Source organism: Toxotes jaculatrix, chromosome 15 (assembly GCF_017976425.1).
Source record: "Toxotes jaculatrix isolate fToxJac2 chromosome 15, fToxJac2.pri, whole genome shotgun sequence".
NCBI classification, from domain to species: Eukaryota; Metazoa; Chordata; class Actinopteri; family Toxotidae; genus Toxotes; species Toxotes jaculatrix.
This window is the reverse complement of record NC_054408.1, coordinates 15,850,310-15,862,031: the sequence shown is the minus strand read 5'-3', so window position 1 is coordinate 15,862,031 and position 11,722 is coordinate 15,850,310. Positions and strand designations below refer to the sequence as shown.

General features: G+C 40.7%; 1 protein-coding gene across 1 annotated transcript; it reads left to right on the top strand.

Annotated features, from left to right (window-relative positions):
- The first annotated feature begins 3,300 nt into the window (after nucleotides 1-3,300).
- Nucleotides 3,301-10,777, top strand: akap17a (A kinase (PRKA) anchor protein 17A). Its single transcript, XM_041058079.1, has 7 exons — nucleotides 3,301-3,413; nucleotides 4,133-4,480; nucleotides 4,722-4,940; nucleotides 5,152-5,364; nucleotides 6,637-6,785; nucleotides 7,355-7,595; nucleotides 8,193-10,777. Exons 2-7 carry the CDS (start codon nucleotides 4,154-4,156, stop codon nucleotides 9,099-9,101), a joined length of 2,058 nt encoding a protein of 685 aa, XP_040914013.1. The 5' UTR covers nucleotides 3,301-3,413; nucleotides 4,133-4,153; the 3' UTR covers nucleotides 9,102-10,777.
- The last annotated feature ends 945 nt before the right edge of the window (nucleotides 10,778-11,722 follow it).

Below are 11,722 nucleotides of genomic sequence, written 5' to 3'. Positions count from 1 at the left end.
ATATTCAAGTAGCAAATTTTAATATTCAGTATGAAGTAACCACAGAATTCTTGTCTGTCCAAACAGCCATGTACAGTCATCATGTTTGCACTTGTCACTTTGAAGAAGATGGTAGGTGATAATGGGAGGAAGCGGCTTAAACTAAAACCATGACAGCTGTTTTTGGTCACAGTTCATACTTACATGTTAATTTTTAGATGTATAATCTACTGCAAGTACAAATGAGACACCTTTCACATATTTCCAGGCTGTCATGGCTTTAGTCAGATCCAGTTGCTTATATAAAGACAGTGATCACTTACACAGTACAACCGTTTCAAAGGAGGAAGCATAGGGGACGCTGACAATGTTTCTATATGTTTTTATACTGACCATAATGTACCTCACATCCTCTGAGCCTGGTTCACTTATTGTGACATTGCTTCTTTGTGGGAGAGTTTCAGTGAAATGGGTCTCTGAAGGTCAGTTGCCGTGTTTTACAGTGTTTTTCAGATATTAAATTCTATATATCTTTGTCTATATCATTCCAAAAATGATTCTAAATAATTGCACAGATTCACTATTTCATGCAGAAATTAGAGTCGAACAATCCCCTAAGGAACAGATACATAATGTAAATGAGAATCAGTTCACGTTATGGTCTAGTCAGCCATCAACACAGACCCCCAGCATGACACTGATTCGTTTTACAGTAAATATGCAATCAAAAAAAACTGCATCATGTGGTGTTGAATATAAAGTCTGCATTGTCCCCATGTATTGGTCTGACTGTGCATGTACAATCATTTGCTCATTAATCATCATGTGTCATCAGTGAATAAGAAAAAGCATCTAGATCAGAATATGCTGTATGTTGAGGAGCTGAGGAGCACATGGACTTTTTGACAGTTTTCCCAAATATGTGAACGTTACCTTCTCAATAACACATCCCAGATTTCATGAATGTTCCCTTTGTAGCATTTGTACTCAAATCACAGGGCTTCATGTAATTATATGTTAGACACTTTTGATGTAGAAATGTATTACACAGATGTACTTTGACATCACTTTTTCAGCTGCATGAATAGGGGAAATGTAAATGCTTGCGCACTGTTAATTTTTAAAACTGTAAGTCATTGTGTCTGTCTTCTTTGTGAAATACTGTGAAGTTATTATGTGGTGTGGAAACCATCATCTTTTTCTTCGTGTCTCATCCTTAAATATGATAAAGCAATAATTATTTGCATTAATCTCAACTCAGTGCTCTCTTCAGTTAAAAATAATGCTCAGATGGTAGTAGATAGGGCTGATACTGATATTCTCTATTAATGAATGATTATTTTAAGAATAGCAATTCAGACATCATGAATGCTGGTGTGACATCCAACCAGAAAGCACTAAAGCCTCAAAAGAAGCATGCTGTTTCATCTGCCATTCCTGCTGACACCAAGGGATTGTCCTTGTCTGGTCGTGCTGAATAATTGATGATCTGATGACCCTCTGTGCCAGCTTCAGTCCAGCGTTTACAGCATATCCACAGCTTCCTGTCCACAAGCTGCCCATGTAACACTGGACCCAATATATTCACAGCCAGCCCTCATTCTGCACCTGTCGTGTGTGTGTGTGTGTGTGTGTGTGCGTGTACTTCTATTGTTACAAGGACAGTGTCTTTTCAAGATGTGACTGAGTGATCTGAACTGACCTTTAAGACCACAACTGGTCTAGTTTGGGTCAAAATGTTGTCAGGACTTAAAACATAACATGTAATGCAAATTTACAACAATTTAAACTGCAGGTATCAGATCTTTCAAGTTTCATCTGTATATTCTGTATGATAAGAAGTGACAGAGGACAAGTAGTTTTGACTTTTTTTTTCTATTAGCCATGTAGTTGAGCCTGTTATCCTTCCTATGCCACTGAGGATAAGAAGCATAAATACAGAAAGCAAAGGATGTTGATATTCATAAGCCATCACATGTGTAAGAGGGATATAGTACTTTTCCAGTCAATGTACTCAGCGCCTGTGACTGGATAGATAACTACAGCTCTCACAATCCTCTTGTGGCACTGATGCTCTCTTAGCTCCGTGTCTGGGCCTGTTCTCTGCTTCATGTATGCCAGAAAGAAAATCAACCATATAAAAACAGGATTACATATAAACGGCCATTACATACCACAAAGGTGTCGCTTGTGTAAATGTAAACACTCTAGAGTTAGAGTCTGCTCTTTAGATGTTCTCTGATCTCTGTTTTTTGCCCTCATTTACTAGTCAAAAAAGATTTATAGAGGTCACTGAGGGGATTTTTCCTTGCCTGTGGACTCCAGAGTTGCCTTAGGCAGGCTATCTGTTTGATGACTGCTGATCTGGATGGAGCAGAGAGGCTGTTTGACTGCAGCTACTGACCTACATACACAGTGAAGGGAGTAATGCCTATTATGTAAATTCCTCTGCCATCTTTTCAGGGAAACTGTGCCAGCATTTTTGCCTGGAGCCTTCACTGTTGGACTAATCCATGTCCAATCTATCTGCATCTCTCACTCTCACCCCAGATAGTCACCACAGTGATGATGACATTGATAAAAGGCGCAACTTGTGACTAACAGCGCCAAACAGTCATTAAGTTTGTAACAAATGTGCACTGTTGAATGTTCTTTTGTCTCGTGATGTTTAGTGCCTAAGGAAAGTATTTAACCGCCAACTGAGATTTTCCTGTTGTTTTACAACACTGAAGCAAAGCACATTTATTTTGACTTTTTAAAAAATAATAATCAACAGAATTTAATGTCATAGTGATGCAATACAATGTTTGAAGTGATCTAAATTAATTGTTAATATAATAATATAATATTAAGCACAGAATACTTGGGGAGGCAAATTTAATCAAACAAAACCCCTTGACTACACAGATTATTTTCATTTACCCAGTCATGTGACTCTACATCTAACGTCAAGCTCATCTGATGCTTTTGGTGTGTCATATCAAAGAAAGGGGAAGAATAATTATGCAAACGTTTATTTCAAATAAATGTAGACTTTATAGAAATCCTTTTCACACACGTTTTCTGTTGATCAGTAGCAGAAAACCTCATCACATTTTGATTCAGTGTGGTAAAACAATCAAACGTAAATTTACGGTGCAGATAATAATGATATAACTGCTAATAGTATTAATAAGAAGAATGAGAGTAAGAAATTTCTTTTTTTTTTTTTCTTTTTTCCTATTTTTTACTGTGCACTTTTGTTCCACATGGTGTCCCTGTTGTGAAACAACGCCACCACAATGCTGCTGCTTTTAAGGTCAAAGTTCATAGCATGCGGAAGTGGCATGTAGTTGGTGTTTTTTCCACTATTTTTCCGGCACTGTTTGGCTCTCTACGAATTAATATAATACGTCTGTCAATTTTTTTTTTATCAGGAGGCTAACTTCTGTTAGGTAGGTGTTGGTTCAATTTGTTATGATGCCTGGTGTTAGTATAACATCATGTAAAAGGAGTCGGGCATTGTTTAAAAGCCGATGGAGTTACATAGCACTTCAAGCTAACTAGCCTGCAACTAGCTGGAAATAACCCTCACATTATCTGTTAGTATTAACCAAAACACTGCACGTTTTCTTAACGTTTTGTTTAGTATGGCGAATTATTAACATTATTTATTTCATTAAACGGCCCTTGACTTTATCACCCTTCAAACAGTAGCTAGCTAGCATAACGACAAGTCAACACACTCGGTAGCGTGTAGTAACAGATGGTCAATATAAACAACAAAAAGCCTTGATAACCGTGTTAGCGTTTTAGTACCTAATGATATCCTGTTATAACGTAGTAAATTGAGGGCCAGTGACGTTGATCTAGCTAACTTAGTTGTGTAAAGCTTAAAGGTTTGGAAAAAGAAAGTTCTAGCTAAAGTCAAATATCAGAAAGAAATCTGTCGGTCTATATTTAGATTTAAAAAATATATATTTTAATTCGTTTTCAGTAATGCAGCACATTACAGAATCAGATATTGGAGTCTTGCATGGACATCTCTTCACAGAATAGCTCAGCAAAATTTTAATATATTGGAACTTGAAAGCACTAAAGTTGCTAATTCAGGATTATTTCAAGTTCAGAAAACATGTGCTAACAGGCTACCCTCTTTCCAAATTTCCTGCAGCTTCCCTGTCTATCTGCAACAATGACCACCATCGTCCATGATACTACAGAGGCAGTATGCCTCTCAGCTGAATACAGCCTGTACCTTAAGCCCATTGCCAAAATGACCATCAGTGTGGCACTGCCCCAGCTCAAGCTGCCAGGCAAGAGCATCTCCAACTGGGAGGTAATGGAGAGGGTAAAGGCCATGGTAGCTCCAGAGCAGTTTTCAGCCCTGCGAATCTCTAAGAGCACCATGGACTTTATCCGCTTTGAGGGAGAGGTGGAAAACAAGACGGTGGTCAAGAGCCTGCTGGGCCGTCTGGATGGGAAAAGCATCAAACTCAGTGGATTTACTGATGTACTGAAGGTAAAGCTGACGTTATAGTGGGCCGCATATCTCGTGGTGAAACTTTTCAGGTTATGTTGCTGATTGCATCGTCCGTAATGGGTACCTCTTTGGTAATTTTGGAGGCTGTAGTTTGTGGTGCAGTTAATTTGTTACACAATATGTAACTGGCAAATTAGATTTAGCATTACAATTAGCTAAGTTTCCCTAATAAACTGGCGCCTGAGTGTACAACAGTGCTTCTCTCCTTCTCTTTTCTCAGGTTCGTGCAGTAGAGAATAAGGTGGACTTCCCTACACGTCACGACTGGGACTCATTTTTTCGCGATGCCAAGGACATGAATGAGACACTGCCAGGAGAGAGACCTGACACTATCCACCTGGAGGGGCTTCCTTGCCGCTGGTTCAGCCAGAAGGACAGCGTGTACCCAGACCGGCCCTCGGAAGAGGTTCTCATTGCTGTCTTTCAGACATTTGGCAAGGTGGTACATGTTTCTGCTGAGATTTTATTTGTTACATTTTAGTGACAGAATTTTCTTAAATTATTAGAACACTTATGTTTACAAAGTAAAATTAAATTAAATATTGCAAGAAAATGTCCAAAATCACTAAATATCTTGCAAATCATGTTGTTAGATTACCAAAGATAACAGTATATTTGATTTTGTCAATATTCCACTTTTTATATTGTAGGTGCGAAATGTTGACATCCCCATGCTGGACCCATACAGAGAGGAAATGCTGGACAAAAACTTCAGCACGTTCAGCTTTGGGGGCCATTTGAACTTTGAGGCTTATGTCCAGTACCAGGAATATTGTGGCTTCACCAAGGCCATGGACACTCTGCGCGGCATGAAGCTGATGCTCAGAGGAGATGATGGAAAGGCAGTGGCTTGCAACATCAAGGTACTGACTGTCTTCTAGAAACAGAAATGGATCAGCTCGAACTTTAAAGGAGTGTTGAGAAAACTCAAGAGTTTAACACGTCGTTAAGGTGTACACAGTCAAACAGTCAAATGGCTCAAATTCTGTCATGACCCAGTCATCAGTGTGCCACTGGCCAAACAAACACTTGTACACACATTCCTGGGAGATTACTCTGTAACAACAACAATGTATTTCTACTCAGTAAATCACAGTTGTGAAGAAGGAGATGAAATGTTTGTCCCTGATTGTCCACAGTTGTAAAATTGGTCCTCATAGTGTCACAAACCTCTATGCAGTGTTTGCATCTGATCAGCCCAAAAACTCATGGGCCCGTGCAGGCCTTTGCAGTTTTCTTAACACATTTTTGGTCTGAATGATCATTATGGGTGTATCAGAGATCTGCATGCCTCTGTTTTGTGTGTGGGGGCCACCAGTGAATTACAACTGCTGAAATTCTGTAAGGAGATTGTTTTGTTCAGAGTCACGGAGCAGCTTTAAGACCTTTTAGTGGAATGAGAATCAAATCTGCATCGTCATTACTTCCAAAGTAATGAGGGTAGAGGAGAGCAAGGTCTCTTAATCCACGGAATAAAGCCTCACTGTCAAATCTAAATTAGGGTTGAAAAGGCAAAGGAGGGTTTGTATAAAAGAAATGAGAAACAAAATAAGATTTTCTAAGTTGGGTCTGTATGAGAAGGCATCTAAGAATTTCAGCAGGTCTTGCCTGAACATGAGGGGGTTTTTCTCACATGCGTATGACATAACCCAGCCTGATCAGCATTGTACTGAGCCAGTTTTACCCAAGGCACTTTGGTAATCAACTGCCACTATCATTACATTATAAAATGATATACTGTGGACTGCAATATCAATATTATGCTGCTGTAATTAACATTTTCTACCATTTGTTCTTCACTGGAAGGGCTGATCTGCAAAATAGCTTAAACCTTCTAGAGAATCAATTTGTTGGGAGAGAGCTGGATCTGACTTACTGAAGTCATTTTACTCTTCACTGTCACTGACAAGAGTGATGAGTTTGGTTTTACTGGACAGGCTGGAATTACCACACCACAATACAAAAGGATATGACAGATTCATTAAAACAATAATACAAGTTAATAGTTAAGCAAACACTGAGTTTTTTTAAAGAGAGATTCTTCTAAAAAAAAAAGAAAAAAAAAAAGATGATCTTGTACTATGCACAACATAAAAAAATTCTTTGTTTCTGTGTGTTTTTGTTTTTTTCTCAAGGTGACCTTTGACACCAGCAAGCACCTGAGTGAATCAGCTCTGAAGAGGAGGAGCCTGGAGAGGATGAAGTTGCAGGAGCTGGAGAGGCAGAGAGAGGAGCAGAAACGGCGGGAAAAGGAAGAGGAAGAGCGTCGTAAGGAGGAGGAGAGGTAGGAAAGAAGACAAAAGAGCAATGGAAAGTTGTTTATAACGCAAAGGAACCTCAGAATATTGTGTGAAACAGGGTGGTGACCTTCAACCTGTTTTTATTGTATTACACGCTTTCCCATATTTTATGGGAATAACTCAAAATTGGTCAACACCAAGAAGTGACCTAGAGTAAAGTGTTGTGAACAATATATAGGTTTAACATAACGACTTCAGCTCTCAGATAAAATTATCCAAAGTAAAAATGATAAGATTCTGGACTCTAGCCCCAAAATACCAGAGCAAAGTTTAACAAAACATTATGATGTTTCCTTCCCAGTTTTAACACAATAAAATGTAGCTGTTGCTTTAGCAGTTTTGTCCCAGTTTTTCTCAGACATTAACAGTGTGTCTCACTATAAAGTGCTTGTTCTTTTTTTTTTTTCTTAGAGGAAAATACTGTTGTTGGAGTTGAAATGATTCAGAACTCTACTCAGTACTGAGAAAAGTCATAATGCATTTTTGTGTAAGAATAAAACAGTACATATCTTGCCAAAAGATATTCACAGATGTCAAACTAACCCCTTTTCAGGAAACAGAAAGAGCAGGAAGAGGAGGAGAAGGAGAGGAGGAAAGAGGAGAGGCTGCGGAAGCGAGAGCAGAAGCTTCGGGAGAAAGAGCAAAGGAAGAACCTGAAAAGGGTGAGGCGACAGCAGGAGGAGGAGCAGAAGAAGCTGCAGATGAAGATTGCAATGGAGGAGAGGAGGCTGCTGCTGGCTCAGCGCAACCTGGAATCTATACGGCTCATTGCTGAGCTGTTGGCCAGGGCCAAGGTAAATGTGATACCCTTTAATACCCTCACGAAAGAAGGGTAAGTTAAGCTTCACTTTTTAAAACGTCACAAGCTTCATTCATATTCAACACCAAAGAATACAGTAAATAAAGTTGAAAAAATACAGTAAGTACGACTTCCTTAGAGTGTGTGTTTTCTGAGAAGGTAATTGATATTTGGGTTCATATTTAAAGAAATATTTTAACGTTTTTGGAAATGTGAATGTTCATGTGAATCTTGCTGAGAGTTAAATGAGAACATTGATATTAGCTCCTGTAAAACTACAACTTGTTTTTACGTTGCAGTTTTTGTTCAGAAATTTAACATGTTCATTTTATTGAATGCTTTTTATTGAATATTGATCAATAAAGATTTTGTGTGCTTTGCAGAAAATTAATTTGACGTCACTATAGTGTTTCAAATTGGTCAAAAGTGAGCCTCAGCAGTGTTTCCTCGTGACTGACCTGGATTTCAGGCAGTGGGTTTAGTATAGAAGTATTTGGGAACTGTAATTTTACACTTGTACAAAAGAAAGTGTGATAAATCTCTTTTTTTGTTTCTCTTATCTTCACCTACTTTGTGTCCTTCTCCTCCTCAGGCCCTGAAGCAGCAGCAGCAGGAGAAAGAGAGGGCTGAACGCGAGGAGCAGGAAAGGCAGGAGCAGGCTCGGCAGAAAGAGGAGTTAATTCGGCTCCAGCAGCTGGAGGCCTCCCGGCGCAAGCAGGAGGAGGAGCTCCGCAGGGTGGAGGTGGAGAAGGAGCGAGCGTTGGAGCTCCAGCGCCGGGAGAAGGAGCTCAGAGACAGACTGCTTTGCAACCTGTTAAAGAAGACCAACGGAAGAGCCACAAAGCCTCCAGGCACACAGGACCAGGCCGGGCCTGTGACGACCGAGGAGGCCTCTGTTCCTGGCAGCACCGATGTGATGTTGGAGGTTCTGGGGCGGGTGAACGGAGTGAAGGCAGCTGAGAGCAAAGAGAAACAAATTTCCAAATCTAGTGTGCACGCCCATGTTTCGGGCAAAAACAGAGCAATGGAGGAGAGGAGAGGAGGGGAGGACAGAAAGAAAAGCCGGGAGGGAAGGAGGGGAGAGGTGGCGAGGAGCAGGCATAGCAGGGAGCGAGTGAGGGACCAGGACCGCTCCCACAGAGACAGGAGCTCCCGCAGCAAGGGGAGGAGGAGGCGCTCCCACAGCCACAGCAGGAGGAGAAGGAGCTCCAGCCGCCACAGGAGGAGCTCCAGTCATCACCGGAGGAGCTACAGTCACCATGGCAGCAGGAGGCTCAGCCATAGCAGCAGGAGCACAAGCTCAAGTATAGACAGGAGCAGGAGCAGCAGTGGGAGGAGTTACAGCGGGGGGAGGAGTCATAGACATAGTCACCGTAGATACAGCAGAGGCAGCTCCAGGAGCAGCAATAAAAGCAGAGAGAAGAGGAGTCACAGTCGTTACAGTCGGAGATACAGGAGGCACAGCAACAGTAGAGACAGGAGCCACTCCAGGCGACGCTGAACTCATCACGCTATTTTTGGTCCCTTAGTAAAGTGATGTGGCAGCACACCAATTAGCAGAGGAAGGAATCTTAGGTATTCAAAAAACTCCCATATAAAAATCTGATCAACTCTACAGAATCAACTGAAATAACATATGTATGTGTAACATATATGTGTAAGGCATGTAAGTTGTTGTAGCTGATTCAGTGGAGTTGCTTTTACCTTTTTAATATTTTTTTTTTTTCGCATTTCATTTTGTTGGATTGAAGCTGCTGACGGTTTAATTTGCTCAAATATTCAGTGTCTTTGCATAAAATGCCAAATTTACTATTTGGTTTTATTAGAATGGTATTCTTTGCCATGTGTGAAAGATATTCTGCCATTCACCAGTATTCATTTGGAGTTGAGTAGAGATTAGAATAACAAGAATAAACAAAATTGGATATTCAAATTTGGTTCCAATTTAGTGATCCACTACAGACACCAATCACTGATATTCATTACATCGGCAGATGAGAACACGGACTAGCCTCTTGATGACCTTTTCTTCCTCAGGTTTGTGCGTGTCACTGTGATGTGGCAGCAGGCTGTTCATTCACACCTGCAGCTCAACTTCAGAAAATAACAGAAACAGTATCCTGTACTAACATGCAATCAGCATGAAGTTTCAAACACTTTTACATCAAGCCTCCTTCAGTCACATAGACTAGTCCTCATGGCTGCTATTGGACTATTGGACTGTGATGAATGACTGCTGCTGCATTTCAAATGTGAAGTTTCCACAGACTCTAAGACTCATACCTCTCTGTTTAGGCCGACGGTGTTTAGGCCGACTGGTGTCATTGTCGTTGTTTTAGCTGCTCGAAATATTTCTTGAAACACTGCTTCAGTATTGGCTGTTTTGGACAGAATTTTTGATTCACATGGTTTCAGTTGAGAAAGACTGACTTTGTTTGTTTTTGTTTTGAAGTTCTGAATGTTTGAGAGAACTGTTTTCTTTGAAAAAGAGGCTGTGTTTGAAATCACTCCATATTTACTATTTACTGCACTGCACTGTTACCCTCTGCTATTTTATTTGAGCGTCCCCATTGTGTGAGTGTGAAATATTAGAAATATCGTGCCCTTAAAAAAAATCCACAATGGATCGATAAAAGTTGTGTGAATGGCATTTAAACTATTGAGTGTCCTCTGTACAGGGAATAGTAAACAAAGGAGTGATTTCCAACACAGGGTTGTTAACATCATAATGATGACGGCTTCGCTCAGCAAGATGTGGTCTCCCTCCCTCCTTGGTCACATGTGAGTCTTGAATACAACGAATGGATTTCAGACCACTGTAGTTTCTCAAGTTTTGTTGTTCAGGAAACCGGCTTCTGGGATTCAAACCTCAAACCAGCACAGTACCAAGTACACATGGGGTGCTAGGAACTACGAACTCCTGCTTTCATGCTTGTGTTGTAGCACCGGATACATTTCTTTAACCTTACTAGTAACTGTACAGATCTTGACGTTGAATTTGAGCTTGGGAGAAATCGGTCTTAGTTTTATTTGACGCTTCTGCTTTGACACACGTCACAGCGAAGCCCGTTTGTTCTGTACACTGTATGCTCATGAACTGCTAGAGCATGTCTTGCGTACACATGGTTAAAATAAACATCCAAGCGGAGAACTTTTAGAAAGCATTGTTTTCTTTCAACTGACGAAGATGTGCTTTGCAATTTTGTTACTATAATGTGAGGTAAGGTTTTCTACTTAAACATCATCTTGTGCTCCACTGTGATTAACAAATTCTGTCAGAAATACTTATTATCAGTTTTTTAAAATGCATTTCTTAGAAAAATCTGCATTATTTGATATTGGAACCGTGATCTGAGCAATTTCTGTCCATTTTTATCTCTCTCTCTATAAACTTATTTCTCCAAAGCCTTGTCGTATGAAGGATCAAGGTGACAACTTGCCCAACTCCAACTGTCACATCTGCATCCTGTCTGTACACCACTGGTGTAATGAACTGTGTGGATGAATAATTAATAGTCAGATTGATTGGTGTCTGTGTAATCTCATTAAGCCATGTGACACGACAGGCTTTATCATTAGATTTGATACTACCATTAGTCTCTCAAGATAAGTCCAATCAGACCATATGGAGAGAAGAAGGGGGACACATCTTTCATAAGAGAGATTCCCTCAAAGATTTGGCAGCCCCACAGTGTTGATCATATTTTCGGGGTCATGAAAACTTTGTGGAAAAACAGGTCTGGTATGAGCATGAGTGAAATTCTCCATCTGAGTGATAATGAACAAGGCAGCAGTGTGTTGCCACAGAGTTGTTTCTTTGTCTAACACAGACCGAACCCCTGCTCTAATCTGGGTTATCGGGCTGTAATCAGCTTAGCCCACGGCTACGCTCACTGGTGCTGCTGCTGCTGCTGGGTGGGCACTTTCTGTCGCTTTAGTCTGCCTTTGTCTTCACCGTCATTCATACGTTCACCTGTTGAAGTGTCTCAAGAGACAGGCTTGAAGGGAAGTTCATTTGGAGACCTGCAACGTTCGGCGTTCTTCTCGGGGTGTCCTGTCTTAGCTGTGACCATGGCTGAACGTTCAACTGAGGGGGCGCCTGCTGCAGACACATATCCCAGA

Excerpts from the sequence above, each read along its gene's own strand:
- akap17a (XM_041058079.1), top strand. The coding sequence starts at position 4,154 with ATGACCACCATCGTCCATGATACTACAGAGGCAGTATGCCTCTCAGCT. Across the intron at positions 4,941-5,151 it reads TCTTTCAGACATTTGGCAAG|GTGCGAAATGTTGACATCCC; the intron begins GTGGTACATGTT and ends TTTATATTGTAG. Across the intron at positions 5,365-6,636 it reads CAGTGGCTTGCAACATCAAG|GTGACCTTTGACACCAGCAA; the intron begins GTACTGACTGTC and ends TTTTTTCTCAAG.